The sequence below is a fragment of the Anser cygnoides genome, chromosome 1, assembly GCF_040182565.1.
Source record: "Anser cygnoides isolate HZ-2024a breed goose chromosome 1, Taihu_goose_T2T_genome, whole genome shotgun sequence".
Classification (NCBI taxonomy): domain Eukaryota; kingdom Metazoa; phylum Chordata; class Aves; order Anseriformes; family Anatidae; genus Anser; species Anser cygnoides.
Window position 1 is genome coordinate 12783133 of NC_089873.1, and position 17849 is coordinate 12800981.

The following is a 17849-nucleotide window of genomic DNA, read 5'->3' on the forward strand; positions in this document are numbered from 1 at the left end:
CATAAATACACTTGAAGAAATTCCACACAAAACCACCTCCTCCTCCCTAAATCATTCTCATTTTATTACTGAATTTTGAAATACCATTAAAAAACATTATGTTATGATAAGTCAATTACCAAACAGTGTACCTTGTAGACACCTCACTGTGTTGTCTCTATAAAAGATTTTTTCTTCCTAATTAATGGTAGGATAAAGAGATTATCCTCACTTACAAAAATAACTTGCAGACTTCTCTAACGAAACTTCCTTCTTTTTTGTTAGAAAGATATAAATTGTTTTATTAAAGTGAAAACCAACTGTGGGGTCATAAAACTATTTTGAAAATTATTTGTATTGATTACTCATTTTTATTTTAATATGCACCTTAACATTACCATAAAATTATTCATGGCTATGAATAAGTAGATCCATCTAATAACAAGAAGGAACTTAATTTTTTTTTTCTGATCTTTTCAGTAACAGAATATGGTTAGTGCATGAGTGATATGGAGACCCACAAACAGCCTGATGATTTGCAATATTTTGCTTTTATGCATGCTCTGTCTGGTAGTTCTGTACAATATCAGCAACAAGATTTGGAAGTAGAGGTAACATCTTTATTTTTATTTGACCAACTGGTTTAGTTGGAGACATTAAGCTGTCTTTCAGGCACTTGTATAGATTACTCCAACTATAACAGTTTGTCTAATAAAAAGGTATTATACCTACCTACAAAATTTGTCCTGTCATTGTCCTTAAACCATCATGGCTACAGCAAAATACCACCAAACATCTCTAAAATATGCAAGATGCAGTTTAGTTCATGCCTAGAATAGAAAATTAGTGTAGTAATCATGGATGTCTGATGGCAAGTAAGAACATTTAATAGGAAACTGTCAATATCATGTTCAGTGCAAAAAGTATTTCCTCAAGCATGTTAGAACAGCCTTTCATCCCTGTTCATTGATACTTAAGTCTATAAGAACTTACTATTTCCTTTCTTTTTTTTCTTTTACTTTTCACCAAACAGTGACAGTTTTTGATAACAAGCCCTCCAAATAAACTCCTGTTTTATCATACAAAAAGATAACACACAAAAAAAAAAAAAAAAAAGATACTACACAAAAATGTGGACTGCACTGCAAGAAGCAGAAAAAATAGGGAAGAAATGTTTAGAAAAGGTATATTGCTGGATCCAGCTTAATTCTCCATGTGAGCTTCCACAGAAAAGAAATAGAACTGTCATTGTTTAACTATATTACATTGTTTGGCAGACAAACTTTAATTTTGTTGTCTCCTCTATTTAAGTCAGCATGGTGGTCTAATTTATTTTATTTTTAGTAGAGTTCTATCTCATTTTAAAAAAATGCACTGCAGAGAGTGACTGAAGTTGTCTCATGTTGTCACTATGTTTTCTTCTCTTTCTAGGTGATGTCATTGTCTATATTAATGAAGTTTGTGTCCTTGGACATACTCACGCAGATGTAGTCAAACTCTTCCAGTCTGTTCCTATTGGTCAGAGTGTCAACTTGGTGCTATGTCGTGGATACCCTTTGCCCTTTGATCCTGAAGATCCTGCCAACAGCATGGTGCCACCCCTTGCAGTAATGGAGAGGCCTCCGGTAGTGGTAAATGGAAGACATAACTATGAAACTTATTTGGAATACATTTCTAGGACTTCTCAGTCTGTTCCAGACGTAACAGATCGACCACCACACTCCTTGCACTCCATTCCAGCAGATAGTCAGCTTGATAGCACATTCCCACCACCTGCCCATGATGATAATGTATCAATGGCTTCTTCTGGGGCCACCCAAGCTGAACTCATGACCTTAACCATTGTGAAAGGGGCCCAGGGCTTTGGCTTCACTATAGCAGACAGTCCTACAGGACAGAGGGTGAAGCAAATTCTAGACATTCAGGGATGTCCTGGTTTGTGTGAAGGTGACCTCATTGTTGAGATCAACCAGCAGAATGTACAGAACCTGAGCCATGCAGAAGTAGTGGATATACTTAAAGAATGTCCTGTTGGAAGTGAAACTTCTTTGATTATCCATAGAGGAGGTAAGTTTGGAAAGTCTGTACAATTGCAAAAATGTTTGTAAAAGGTTCTAAACCATAAGACATCCATATATTCACTACATCCTTGTGTGCTAGATTGGAAATTAATTTCCATGTTGTTGGAGGTAACACCATTGGTTCTGGAAAAGCATGTCTGCAATTAAGTATCCTAGGCAAAATGTAATGGTTTATTGTACATACCTGTTTGTGTTTTGTGTCAACATTCCCTTCTCTGTATAAGGGTAAAACTAGAGCATTTCAGGGTCTTTCACCCTTTAATATTTTGTATGATGTCTGCAGCAAGCTCTTATAGTCCCAACCCCGTGCTGCAAGCTTTAGATGTAATTTTATATATTGCATAATTAAGGTAGACCAAATCAGAGCAATCTTTTAGCCCTTTACAAGATTGCTAGTCTCAATAAGCCATTTTGTGTCTTTTTCCTTCATTGTAAAAGTATTGTACAGCAGTTGTTTTGTTTGTTTCTGGATAACAAAGATTGTGGTATATTTTTCTCGGCTTTAAAAACAAAATATCTTCTAGCAAATTTTTATTTTTTTTTTTTTTTGACTAACCTGATGCAGTAAGCATGAATACACATATCTGGAGGGGCAAAGTCAAGACTTATCTGTAAGAAAGCAATAGTGTCTGAAGTCTTAACACCTTGACATTGATAAATAATTTCATAGCTTTAAACATTCAAGGCAAACAAATTTTCTTTGTGATGAGCATCTATCACAATTTGCAATTATATGAAGTGATAAGATGAAAATTCTTTGATTAAAGAACTTTATTCTTCTAAAGGCATTCATGTCACTGAATGTATGTTACTTCGTGCTTCAAAAGGAAAAAAAAAAAAAAAAAGAATGTTTCTATACAGAAATACTTATTTCCTTCTGGAGTACCTTTTGGAAAGTGAACCTTTAGTGTCTGCATATGCCAAATGTTTGTCATTAAAAAAACATATAACAATCTGGTAATATTTTATCAAATTGCAGAAACAATAAACATAAAGTGACAAATATCTGTAGCTTCACATAGTTAATAAAGTATTTTTCATAACTATATGTAAAAGAATGTTTTATAGGAGACAGAATCTGATATTTCTTTGTAATTAAACCAATTGGTGTCATATTAGTATATAAACTAGGAGAAAGTTAATTTTTGTAGAGGTGTTATAATAGGTGGTATTAAATTTGGTTTTATTTAACATGTATTAAGAATCTAGAAAAATGGAGTAAGCTGCATTTTTTTTTCTGATGATGTTGACAAATTAGGGAGAATTGTTTAGCAATAAAGTGAATAAAGGGATTAGAAGGGTTAATGTTACCTCAAAAGATAGGGTTTTATTTTGAAAAATACAAAGAGGAAAACAATTCAGAACACCAATCTTCAGCGAGAAGTGGAGTGTGAAATCGAGTATGCTGAACAAGCCTGGGTGATAATAGACAACAAAATAGATATTTCAGCAAACAGTGCTGGACAGTAGCAAAAAAAAAAAAATCTGAAGCAGCAACATACTCAAGCACATGATTGTAATTCCTCTTTTTCAAGAGAATTTCTTAATTTCTTCTTAAAGCACAGACTTGCGATCAAAATAAGTGGATGAACATGATAGTTTAACAAGTTCTGGTACATTAACTAAGCTGTGGTGATTTTCTACACATCACTTGCAGATCAGAGATACTGCACTGAGCTCAACTCTCATAAATAAATAAATGAGTAAATTTACACTATCTTGCCTTTTATCGTCAGGCCAAAAACAGAGGTACAGATAGTTACAGTATCTCGGCTGACACAAAATACATGGTCCAAATGAAGTAACGTGTTCCTGAGTCCTTACCCTCTGTTGCTGGACTGGATATTGTTTAGTTTGTTGTTGTTTTTTAAAGAATGTGGTGAAAAGAAACATCACGTGTTTTGTTCACTAAGACTAGAGGAACTGATTGAAAGCATTACATAATAATGAAACTTAATGGGATGATACAGAACAAATTAAAGTTTAAATTTACCATAATAACTTTCTGTACATCAGAAATAAGGAATATTTCTTACTGCAAGATTGTTAGACTCAGAAATAGTCTCCTTAAAGAAAAAGCAGAGGCCTGTTAGTTTGAGTGATTCGAAAGAAAACTCTGAAAATGTACAGAGTGATTCTGTACTTCAGAGATCACTGAGTCATAGAACTGTTTTAGGATAACAGCTTGTCACAAGTACTTAAGAAAAGGGGATGAATTAATGTGACCAAATATACATCTATAGTGCAGGTAATTGTGTCTATGCTAGTCATTACATCTCCTTTTATAGTCACTGGATAGAAATAGGCCTTTCTAGGGTAATTCATGTTGTTTCAATGTAGAAATTTCACATAAGTCAGCTGTATCCTCAAAGCAGATATTCTGTTTGACTGACTATAAGGGAAACTGAGGATGACTAGTTCACATGTAAATGTCTACCCCACATAAAATGAATAAGAAACAGATTATATGATTTGGTCATGTTAGATAATCTGAATACAAAATAAAAAAATATCTAGTACTTGGAGAAACCTGCTATGATTCTAAAATATTTAATATGTGACACTGGTGAAGCAAGGCATACCTCCTCATTACTCATGTGTCCATATTTTTTTTCCCTTTAATGTGTAATGACAATTGAGTAATACCATCCCTTTCCATCATTACCCTATGCATCCTGTCTTTAGCATCTCGTTTTTAAAATTAATACCAAAGAAGAGTTCCTGCTTGTGGAAAAGGGAGGTTGTGTTTTGCATAACATTGTGCATTGCCTTGTAATGTGTTCTGTCTCTGATATGAATACGGCCTGACTGTATAGTTTACTGTGGCAAATCCATTTTTGTAAATGACTTAATTTCTCTGTCATCCAGCCATCTTATCTACATTGCAGACACAAAACAAATCAACATTGGCTGAGTTATATTCTTGCTACTGGAAAAAATAAGTCTTATACAGCAAAGAATGTTGTCCCATATGCATAATACAAAATTTAAAAAGCCTTTTTCCCTCAGGCTTAGGAGGTCAACAATCTGCATATACAAGAAAAGAAAGGTCTGCGTGTTTAAAAAAGATGAAGGGATGTCTGTACTCAAAACGTGAAGAGGTCACAAAGGTGACTATCTGAACTATCAGTAAGCAGAGAGCTGTCATGTGATACAGTCTAGTGTTTGACCCACTGCAGAAAGTCCCACCGAATTGTTATTGTATTCATTTTAAAATTTCTAAGGCAGCACTAGTAATATAACTGTTCATTAAAAATAAATAAATAAATAAATAAATAAGGGAAATAATACATGTCTAAGAAAATACAGAGCAACATTTGTTTAAGCGAAGGCTATGATACTCTATGGCTAGAGAGCTTACGTTCTTTCTGTTTATTAGTCAGATTCTATGTTAAATACATGTGCTGTTTGCTTCAGTTTCTTTGCATCTGTTTTTGCTGATCAGCCATATCGTTTTCATTGATTACTATAAGCTGAAATAAGTGTTCATACTAGGAAAAAAAATAAGGAAGGAATGGAAAAGATGTTGGGAAAAAAATGCCTAATTAAAAATGAAAAGTAGAGAAGAAGGGAAGAAAAAGAGAAAAAGATATGAAAGCATTTTGTTACCCAAACAGATTTTCCACTTTCCGGCTTTGTTTCAGCCTTCACAGTTAACACACAGTTTCCACAGCAGTCTGCATTAAGAATAGGCTGCTGAAATAGCGTGGAAGAGCTTTCAAATGAATAGAATAGAATAGAATAGAATAGAATAGAATAGAATAGAATAGAATAGAATAGAATAGAATAGAATAGAATAGAATAGAATAGAATAGAATAGAATAGAATAGAATAGTTCAGTTGGAAGGGACCTGCAAAGATCATCAAATCCAACCATCTGACCACTTCAGAGCTAACCACAAGTTAAAGCATATTACTGAGGGCATTATCCCAATGCCTCTTGAATACTGACAGTCATGGGGCCTCTACCTCTCTAGGAAGCCTGTTCCATTGCTTGACCACTGATGTACTTAAAGACTGAAATATTAGTCTTTCTAGATAGAGCAGAAACTCTGCATTACTTCAGAACTACTCAAGAAAAAATAAATAAATAAATAAAAAACTAGGCAGTATGATTGTTGAAGCAGTATGTAACAAATTTATATAGTGCAAAATATTCACTAGTTAGGGTATAAAAAAATGTTTTTGGCATGTTGAACAAAATGAGCTATCCAAATATCTGACATATGCTATCTCTTTTGAAGATAGCTTTGAAATATATGAATCTATAGATAGCAGACCAGTCCAAAAATTGTTTCTATCTAAAAACAAACTGACACAATCGAAAGGAGAACTATCAAGACTGTGTCTGAGATGCTGTTGTTAAGGAAATTTGAAGACAACCCAGGACTAATGCATGAAGCTATGGCAACTCCTGAACAAGCACCGGGAGTGAAATATTAGAACAAAATGCACCAAGTACAAGCCTGGCAAAGTTCCTACATCAGACAGCTACTTTTTAATGGGCAAATCCATATAGGCTCTGAGAAATTGAGGCTATTAATATGAAATGCAGCCAGAGTACTGATGTACTGTCCATACTGCTTCGTAGTTAGTCCATTCCTGGCACAGGACTGGAATAAACCAGCAGCCAGTTTCACCTTGACAGGATAAGGGGGATAGCATAGGTCACACATGATGTACAAACAATCAAAATGAGGAGGCAAGGTTTTATTATGCAGATGTAAACTGTGAGAATGAAAGAATGACCAGGTATCTTTCTCAGATTTTGTACAAATCCTTGTAGAAGCTTATAATTCCTCCAGACTGATAGCAGATACCAGTACATCACATGCAGCATCAGCAATTCTCAAAACTTCTCAAAATTCTCAAAAAAAACAAACAAACAAAAAAAACCACTGCATATTCTAATGCAAAAGCCTAGTTCCTCAAAATTAGGAGACTTCAATGGAAGGAATATTAAATCCTGAATGCCCTTTCTCTGGATCAATCCTCAAATTTACCTCTATCGTAAAGATTAAAGTTGTTTATTTTTGGTTTTGGTTTTGGTTTTGGTTTTGGTTTTGGTTTTGGTTTGTTGTTGTTGATGTTTGTTTTTTGTTCATGCTTTCTATAAGATGCCTTTCAGTTCCTCTGGTCAGGAAAGCTCATGATCCGTCTCTCTCTTGGAAGTGCTTCACAAGATAAAGCTGCACAGACATCACTATCTCTCTGATAACACTAGTCTGTCCCAGATATTTCTGATCTCCTCATTCCAAGATCTCAATCTGCCACTGAGATCTGTAGAGCTTTGACTCTGTTCCTGCAATTCTTCATTCAGAATGTTAGGAGAGTGCCTGGTGCAAACGTGAGGCCTGTATCTCATGGCTTGCTCATCCCCAAATACGGACATTCTGTTGAACAGTACTGAGGGCTTGAAGAAATTAAATTATTAGGGTAATAGTGAAGATCTGTGTTTGGGGACTTACAGATATTTTCTATTATGCTATTAGTTCTTCTCTTTTAGATTCCTGAGTCATTGGTGGCATTTTTCCCTTCAGTTTCTCCCTAAAGCAACCCAGTCTTGGTTTTGTTGCTTTGCACAAATACTATATTTGCATTAAGAGCAGTCTGCTCATACTTAGTTTGTTCATGAAGGTATGGTTCTTTCTGTTGCCTCTGACCAGAGATATTGTGAGATACAATGTCTTACAGCTCTCCTGCTTCTTACCTGCTTGTCTCCTCTCCAGACTGTTACTCCATCTGTACGTTTGCTCCTGATTTTTTCTCCTGTTTTTCAAGAGAGTTTTGATGTTTAGAGAGACTGAGGTCCATTTGATAATATCTGCATTTTTGGTCGTGCTGTGTTCTAAAATGGCACATGTATCTCTTGTTTGTGAGTTTAAGGGAAGTTTGATCCTGCAGAGGGAATGTGCATGTGAACCCGGAAGTGAACATCTTAACCATTCAAACTGACCCATGTGAATCTAGAAGTTAACCGCGTGCATCACTGGCAACTAGAAGCCAGTGATGTAACTTTCTAAACAACATGTTGCTAAAATATCCTATTTTAATTTTCTGTTTCTAATTCATCACCCCATTTTGCCTTGCAATCCCTCTACAAGATGCTCTGCTGTTCCTGGATACTTCGTCTTTAAAACTGATGGAAAACAAAGGTTCATGGCTGACCTTTTTTCTTTTCATCTCACAATTATATTATTTCATATGACATCACAAATTCAACAGTTTCCTCAGCATGAGCTCTGTGTAAAGGTATCCTTCTCATGTCGGGTTTGGAGTGTGATTCATTTCTTTGCTCATTTTTATTGCTGTTCTTAGCTAGTAATGTCAAATACTTTATGATCAAAAACATGATGAGTCATGCTACATTGTCCACTTCATTGACTTTGTTATTAGATGTCATATTGCTCTTCTTTCCCCCCAGCTTTGGCCACTTGTCCCTTCCGACCTTCCCTACATAGAAATTGAAATTTTGTGCAGAGTAATTTCATAACAGCCTTGTGAGAGGGGCATTTTTCTTTCCTATGTTAATTCCAGAAATTAAATTTTTGAAAGAACTTTAGAAAATACTGTTACCATTCAAGAAATACTGCTGTTATATTAACATAACATGACATAGAAACATTGCTTTCACTTCCAGCTTTGTTTTTACAAGGCACGTCTCATTTTACAGAGTATCATATTTTTAGCTGTAAGAACATGTACTTTCCTAATAACCAACAGATTATTTACATACTTTTTGTCCTACACATCAAGATTGTTTTATACTTTGGAATAATTTGAAATATTTTTAAGCATCTTGTTGCAATTATCTGGTATTCAATCTGGTTTAATGAATATTTTACGTTATAGCAGGTAAACTAAAAAATAGTTACATAGAGCCTAGGTTATGAAGGAAATCAAACTAAATCTTGTTAGTGAGAGAAATGGTAACATCTCAGTAGCACAGAGAAAGATAAATCTGAACAGAGGGAGTCATGGATAGAGAACAGCTACCGTAAAATTTGCTCTAATGAGACTTTCACATATTTTCTTTTATAGTTTTGATTAGCAGTGAAACAGTGTGCATTTGCTTACATATTTCTGAAAAAAAAAAAAGATATCAGTAACAGTAGCTATTACACTGTATTAATGGAAATAGTATTAATTGCACTGCATTTCAAAGTCGTAGTGTTATAGTTTTGCTGCTTCTTATTAATGTTTGTGCACTGTGTGGTACATTTGTGGATAATTTTGCAAACCATTAGATAAATCTTTTTGGCATATATTGCACAGGAGGTTTTTAATGACTATTAGTAAGCATTTTGTTTCAAAAGTACTTTTATTATCAGTTGTACTGTTTTCTAATGTAGGCTTGTATGGTCTGTACTAAATTTGAACAGTGCTTCCATTAAAACTTATGGGGACGCTTATCCTAGGAATGTGTGTGCCTAACTCTTGTTGACATTAACAGAGGTTGGTTTGCACACTGATAGGAGTAACAGGTCCTTTTAGAAAATCTCATAGCAAAAAGAATACAAGTTTATAGACATAGATTCTCATCATAGCATTTCATAAAGAGCTAACTACCATTGCTCCAATGGCTATTTTGCCATGAAGTCCTTATGCACAAGATGCCCACAGCTACAATACACATCACCATCATTAGGTCACACTTCATCATTAGGTCTACACAGAGACTTGCCGTGCATCTTGGCTTTGAGCAGAGCGTCAGGAACTGTGCCTTCAGAACAGGCAACTACTCTCTACTGGGGAGCACAGAGCACATTTGTGTCTGGTAGCTGCAGCCTACTTTACTGCTAGAACACAACAGCTCTATTGGCAGCATTGCAAACTGATTTCAGTCTTATTGATATTAGTGAATAAATAAATATTAATTGAAAAACAATTTGTTTGAGAAAAAAAAAAAAAAGAGGTTTTGGCTTGACTACACTGGAATCTGGCCATGCCAGAGAAGATTTTCTTCTGTTCTTGCAAGCAGTATTATAAGAAAACTAATGAGTTTGTATGGGTCTTGGTGAAAAATGGCATATTTTGTAGTCAAATACCTCCTAAGCATGGTACATGGGAGAATCAACTGAAATACTGGTGCATGAAGAAACTCATTTTTCCTAATTGCCCATAGTCTAGGCTCTGAGTGATCCTAGACTTCTTCAGAGGAGATCTGGGAGATCTCAGTCTAAGGAGGAAAAACTACAGAGCTTGACTCTAAATACTACCATACAACATATGCTTGTGTACTGAGGCATGTCTAAAATTTAGTCTAAATGTGTTGAACAATGTTTCTGTCGGTTCAGTATAATGTAATGTCCTATTAAATGACATTTGTTGGGTTTCCAAATCTGTTGTCAAAGTACATTGTGTAGACATTGTATTTTATAGTAATAAAGTAAGCTAATACACTATGAAACAAGTGAGTACATTATCTATTGTGCTACAGACATGAGACACAGCACTGGGAAGATGGGAAGGTGTGATTTTCAGGCACTACCTAAACAATTTACATGAGCCACAAAACTCTCTTGGCTTCTACAATTTGCCTGTCATCAAGTGAAACTGCAGAAACAAAGTAGTCTTCTAGATAAGATGGTTTTTTCCCTGAGCAATTCTTTAAGCTATTTTATTTTATGTTATTGAAAGGCTTTAATATGGCTACACTTGCCCTTATGAGTACTGCTCAACTTCTTTATTTTTTACAAGCCAAGAGCATACATTTGTTAAATACAACACTGCCCTTCTCAGAAAGCCTTTGGGTGACTCATAATTCAAACACAGTCAAAAACAACACCAGGATACATACTCCTTTGCTGTGTCACCTTCAGATTACAATATAAGAATGACATGGAAGCCAAAGCTGTCAGGCACAAACTCTCAAAGTTGACTCCCAGGTGTGTCAAAACATATTTCTAAAGAAAACAAATTACTTTCCAAAGCCAGATTTGTCATAACTTGGAACAGTATTTCAGTGTATAAGAAACATACTGTGCAGTTTTCTCATTTGGTAAATGAGAAAAATCTTGACTTTTATTTATTTTGTACCTTTTATTACCATGAGCTAAAAGAAGATAAGCTTTCTTTGTGCACATTCATAAGATCACCTTATTTTTAGTTAATGTTTCAGTTAGATGTAAATTATATTTAATAGGCATTTTAGGATTTTTTTTAACTAATTTAAGCAATTTTTATTGCATTTCATATGTTCTAGGCAGTGAAGAACTTCTAAAGATCCAGCCATAACTAGAAAAAAGATTCTATATGGAAGAAAAAAGCATAAATTCAAAACCTTTTTATGGTTTTGGTATTTATTATTATTTGGTATTTATTTATTATTATTTGGTATTATTTATTATTTATTATTTATTTATTTATTTATTTATTTATTTATTATTTATTATTATTTTATTATTATTTATTATTATTTGGTATTATTATTTGGTATTTAACCTTTAAATACTTTAATGGTCTTTAAATTAATTTTATCAATTAATTTCCATTTCCAAAATGAGTTGTTTTGTTCCACAACAGAAAGTTTGCTAATATATCAAAAATAGAAATTATGAATACAGTAGTAAGAATAATAGCAATAATAATAATATATTTTTTTCTGAAAGAGTAAAAATATAATAATATATTAACCCCTCCATGGTTTTGTAAACATCATAGGGAAGGTTTGCTGAGTATGAGAAATTTCATAGTAGTATATGCATATTTTTTAATACCTTATATATTTGCCAATACCAAATCAACATTTTTTTTTCTATCCATATGAAATTATTTCTGTATTTTAAACTATTTGTTCTCAGTAAATTTAATTATTTTAGGCATCAAGGGCCAAGTAGTACCTCTCTACCCCAGTAAAATACTACTGTATCTCTGAAGTAGCTTAGAAGATATCTTAATGTTCTCTAATGAAAAAAAAAAAAGAATGACCAGTGGAAAAAAAAGTAGAAAAAAAAATTGTAAATGTGATCCTAGTTGCATAGTGTGCAGTCAGCTGCTCTTTTGCATAGCTCTTAAGCCTGTAATGTTAGCATGTAATGTTCTCAACGATATCAGGAATCACTAAAAGAAGATGGGAAGATACTGGCAGATAAATTCTACTGTGTATCCAAGATGAAGGACAGTTACAACAATGGCAGGCCCTAGAACGATCCAGACAGAGTCTGGGGAAAAGTCCATGGGGCTTTGATCTGTGGCCAGTGAGAACCAACAGATCTGGCAGAGTACAAAACGGTCATCTCCATCCAATTTCAGCCCTTCTTTCCATGTTTTACCTTAGTCTTCTGCCTCTACATTTATTTGAACGTCTGCTTGTCATTCTGATTACATTTTCCTTCATTTCAGTAATTTTGAGAAGCGGTCATTCTTGAATGTCAGCCCACTGTTTGAACTTAGCTTTGCTTTGAGCATGAAGTTGGACTTGATGAACTCCGTCTTGTCTTGTCCCTTGTCATCTATACATTTCTATTATTTTATGATTGGCCATGTTTCTCAAGATTGGGGGCCCAAGCTGCTGAAGGAGAGGGTATCTGATTAAACATAGCAAGTCACTATCTTGATAATTTTTAACTTCTTCCACAGTACTTCTCAGAGAGAAAGAGAAATAATCTTGTCTTATTATTATACCGTATTAAATGTTTACACCATACCAATATGTGTGTGTGCGTGTGTACGTATATATATGTGGAAGTTCCAAAAAGATCTATGCAAGCAGAAATAATAAGGACATAAGGCCAGATGTCAAGCGTCACTGAGATTATAGACATGGCAAATTATTCTCACACTGTCATTATCCATCCTTCCCAAGAAATCACAGTGGTTTAAAGGGATGGCTGTAAGATGGGAACAACTAGGTAATCTGATCCAGCTAACATTCATTTCTTGACCACCAGTTATAAAAATTATTTCCACTAAAGTCAAACTTAATTAAGCAAGAGGTTGACCTTGTAACATGTTCACTGTACACCACAGTCTCACATTTATCAAGCTCTTTACTGTTTTAAAAGAAAAAACAACAATATGCAGTTCCAGTCAGAATGGCCCTTTTTAAACAGTCATAATAAGTTGTTGTGAAATGTACATTTTCACAGGTTCTTAAAGCCAAAGGAGCTGAAATTGTTTTACATTCTACATGTTTCAGACTTTCTTCCCAGACTTCTCTTACAACATATACGGCCACAGCCATTGTTAGCAGGGACCCTGTGTAGATGGCTACAGAGCATTCTTCCGCATCTGAGCCAGGCAGCCAGCAGGACACCCTGTATGAGGAAGAGAACAGACACCTCTATGGGGCCATTTAGCTAGTATAAGCATCTGAAAATAGCTGAAATGCATATCCTATCCATTCCTGTTGAGTATTAAAGTTTTTAAAAACTCACATACCAAAGTTTTGTATTTACATTTCTACTTACGTTTGATGAGATGAATCACACCTTAACTGCAAAAAGGTTAGTTCTAGCCTACATTTGTCAAAATAACTCCCCCTGTAGTAAGTGGTGGAAAATAAGCACCTGAAGAGGATCACTTATATAATTTTATTTAGTCATTGCTTAAGATGCTGGTTCTCTGAAGATGCCCATCATGTTCCACTAATTACAGAGGAATCTGGCTGACGAGCTCAGGTTAGCTGCCCAGTCATCCAGCCAAAGATACATGATTTGTGTCTGCCTATTCACAAGAGGTATGCAGAGAAAAACTGAGGGTATTTCAAATATATATATATAATCACAAAATTGGAACTTGTCTCATGCACTGTAGTTGAACCTGGAATCCCTTTTATGCTGCCGTAGATAGTAATCTGAGTTTCTTTATAAAAGGATAGTTATTAACGTGATCTTGCAGAAAATAGATTATTTCCAATTAAATATATGTTCACTTCTTTAATGACATTACAAGTTTGATTATAATATGTAATTGTTTTTATATAAATGAAGTTTTGTAAGGCTTTACATGTAACACACCATTCCTTATTTAAAAATTGAAAGAAGTAAAATTATTATGGCTTACACTGAATTGAAAAATTGGTTAACTGTTTCATATTTTAATGTAATTCTAAATAGGAAATCAGTAAGGGAATATATTTTCAATGAGATTCCTCCAGGAGAAGTTCTTAGCTTTTGCCCATATAACATTTTTTATGATGATCCTGTAGAAAACATAAAATCAGTACTAGTAAAGTCTGCAGATAGCAGGGAGATTGGTCATTGTCATTAGACAGATGACATTACTGATATAAAAAACAGTGCAGAATACTTAATTAATAAAACATAAGCAAACCTAAAGTATTTTTATGCAGCTAATGTAAATTCCTGAAACAGAGCAAAGAATGCAGTCAAAATTTGCCAGTGTTTTTGAATCATTACAGATAATCAGCGGAGCACAACATTACAGTGAAAAAGTCAAATGCAGTGCAATTTCTTAAAATCTAACTTGCTTATTTGTTTTTCTCAGTAAGATACAATTGGTAAACTATTTTGTTGGATTTATTATAAATTGTAAAAAAATCAATGAGACTCTATTCCAGGTCATTTTTTCCTGCTTTTTAAATCCATATTTATTTCTCTATCTTCTATCTTCCACGTTTACTTCAAAGTTATGTGATACTTCCACATGCCATGTAGAGGTCAAGCCTCTTGTAGGAGCCATGTACTTAACTAGAGTTTCTAATATTGTTAGTAATGACCTGAACTTCAGGATTTCTTTAGGATTTTCTATACAATTATTTACTAGCAAAAGTACTGGCTAATTCAATTGTCCATGTGCAAGGTAGATGGGAAGGTGTTTCCTTAATACCCAGGTCCTATAATATGTTTCATTTCCTGTGCCGACAACTAAGCATGTCATTTCAGAATGTATTTTCCTTGAGCTCTCCTGAAAGCATTTGTTCATGTGTAGAAATGGGAGAAGAAAAAAAAAAAAAAGTTCCAAAATAGAGCTGAAAGTGTAGAAACCAGACAATGAAGAATTACGAATTCAGAAAAGATTTTTTAGGTCGTGTAAATTGTTCTCTAAGGAGTCATGTTCTCAGATGATCTTTTTTTTTAACCTGATGTGAAGTACAACCCTGACCTAAAACACTTTGGGTACCAGAGCATGTGAGCTGTGAAAGGGCTTAAAAGACATTTACAGTTAACATCGTCTGTTTGGACTAGGTGATCTTTAAAGGTCCCTTCCAACGGAACTATTCTATTCTATTCTATTCTATTCTATTCTATTCTATTCTATTCTATTCTATTCTATTCTATTCTATTCTATTCTATTCTATTCTATTCTATTCTATTCTATTCTATTCTATTCTATTCTATTCTATTCTATTCTATTCTATTCTATTCTATTTATTTAAATCAGCTATGTCTGTATTTTCCAGGTAGTAGAGTAGCAGTGTGATGGACAGTAACTATTAGATTTCTTCCAAATGTGTACATTACCTTCCTTCTTCTGAGGAATACCTGGGTAATGCCCAGTACCTGGTTCTCCTGCAGTGAAGGAAGATCACTCATCCCCAAGGTCCTCCTCATGGAGAGACATTTCCAGTTACTGTGAGATCTAACCAAATGGAAGAGGGCTCTTGTCAAAGAGATGGAGATCTGCAGCCTAATCCAGGAACCTGCTGAAAGGAGCAGGGAGCAGACACATAGGCCTAAGATGAAAATGTGGGGGGGAGCAGAAGGGAATGTACAGAGCTTGTTGTAACTCAGGAAATCATTGATTTGACTGGAAACAAGGATCTGTAACTTAAGGACACATGTAATATGCCCTAGCCACAAAGAAGTTTAACGGTGTCCTGGGTTGCATTGTACTGAGTGTAGCCAACAGGTCGAAGGAGTTGATCCTTTCCTTCTTCTCAGCACTGGTGAGGAGCACTGTGTCCAGTTCTGGGCTCCCCAGTACAAGAGAAACATGGACATACTAGAAAGAGTCCAACAAATGGCCATGAACGTGATGAAGGGACTGGAGTACCTCCCCTATGAGAAAAGGCTGAGAGAGTTTGGACTGTTCAGCCTGGAGAAGAAGAGACTCAGGGGGGGAGCTCATCTATTTGTAGAAATAACTGACGGGAGGGCACAAAAAGGATGGCTCCAGGGCCTTTCAGTGGTGACCAGTGGCAGGAGGCAACGGGCACAAACAGAAACACAAACTGTGCTACCTGAACATCAGGAAACACTGTTATCCTCTGATGGTGACCAAGCTGTTGCGCAGGTTGTCCAGAGAGCCTTTGGACTCTCCCTCCCTGGAGATCTTCAAAAGCCACCAGGACATGATCCTTGGTAACCCACTCTAGGTGTTCATGCTGGAGCAGGGGGCTAGCGCTGGATGACATGCAGAGGTCCCTTCCAACCTCAGCCAGTCTCTGATTCTGTAATAATTTTACATTTTCTCTATTTGAAAAGTTAAATATTTAAATTATATTATAATAAAGACTGGTGTTTGTTTGGTTTAGGGGAGTTGGTTGTGGTTTGTTGTGGTTTGTTTTGGTTTGTTTTGGTTTGTTTTGGTTTTAGTATAGTATACCATATACCATATACCATATACCATATACTATATACTAGTATTAGTGTGTATATATATGTGAAAGCCTTTGGAGCTGCCTGTAAGAGGAAGTCTAGGCAGATGATCTGGCTTAACTCTTTGGCTAGCCTGGTATTCCATGTTGGGTGGGAAGTAAGAACCAAATCAAAATGAGCTACATTGCCACAAAATAAAAAGTAATTTATTCAACAACATCTCAAGGTGGCACATTCTGTGTGTTGCAAACCAAAGGCTTTGCATACTGGACTTAAGTGCTGATGATGCTACTCACCCTGAGCATTAACTCCAACATCATTTCTGTGGCTGTTTAAGTTTGAGTTAGTAATGAAGAAACAGAATTATACAAAATTCTAGGGAGTTCGGAGATTTTTTTACAAAAACTGAAAGTATTATTACATCAGTTTTACAGTTTAGGGTTATGAAATACATAGGAAATATTCATCATTGTAATTATGAAGTCATAAAAAGAACCCCAAATGGAAATATCCTGCTACCCATTCTCCAGAACTTTCTTTTTGCTATTTTAATCTGCAAAGGTTATACATGGAAATATATACTGATGTCAAAGAATAGTAAAAATAAAAAACAGATAATGGTGTTTTAGATGGTGTTTTAGAATGCAATATAATACCTAAGAAAACATTCAATTGTGGAATTTTGTATTGAAAATAATCTTTTCATCTAAATCTGATAAATTTAGGAAAGAAAAATAATGCCTCTGGAACTTTGCAAGTGGAGGATTAAATCTAGCCTCTAGATAGCATTCACCAATTCTGAAGTATTCACAGACTTTTTTTCTGAGCTCCTATATTGTCAGTAGGGAAACAAAGAAGTGTGGTATATACAAGATATATACTTTTTTGACTAGATCAAAATACATCTATTGCAGAGTGCTGGTGTAGAACTTGCAGTTCAGTTCCCTTTCTAACTCACTCATACTAGCAAAAGGATGAATATACATTCAGTAACTATGTTTGTAAACAGAGGTAGACACTTCTATTCATTAATATGTGATAGCTACTTGCACACTTTTTTTGTTTTGTTGTTGGTTGTTTTTGTTGTTTTGTGTTTTGTTTTTTTTTTTAAGTTCTCCTCAACAGTAAATAATCTTTACTGGTCTAAAGGGAATTACTGATGTTCCTCATATCTCATATCTCCCATGTAGGATCTTTCTTCATACAGCAGATTACTTACACAACTTTCAAAGTAATCTTCATGGGAAAAAACATTCAATGGAGAATCTGATTTTGATTCTGTGTG

The 17849-nt window shown here is 34.8% G+C and overlaps 1 protein-coding gene across 16 annotated transcripts in view; it reads left to right on the forward strand.

The window, feature by feature from the left end:
* Positions 1-17849, forward strand: part of MAGI2 (membrane associated guanylate kinase, WW and PDZ domain containing 2) — a 771534-nt gene that overhangs the window by 647268 nt on the left and 106417 nt on the right. For all 16 annotated transcript variants that reach the window (XM_048068443.2, XM_066990186.1, XM_066990188.1 and 13 more), the window contains one exon: positions 1411-2046. In XM_048068443.2, the coding sequence (XP_047924400.2) occupies positions 1411-2046 (636 nt within the window). The remainder of the gene's footprint in view (positions 1-1410; positions 2047-17849) is intronic.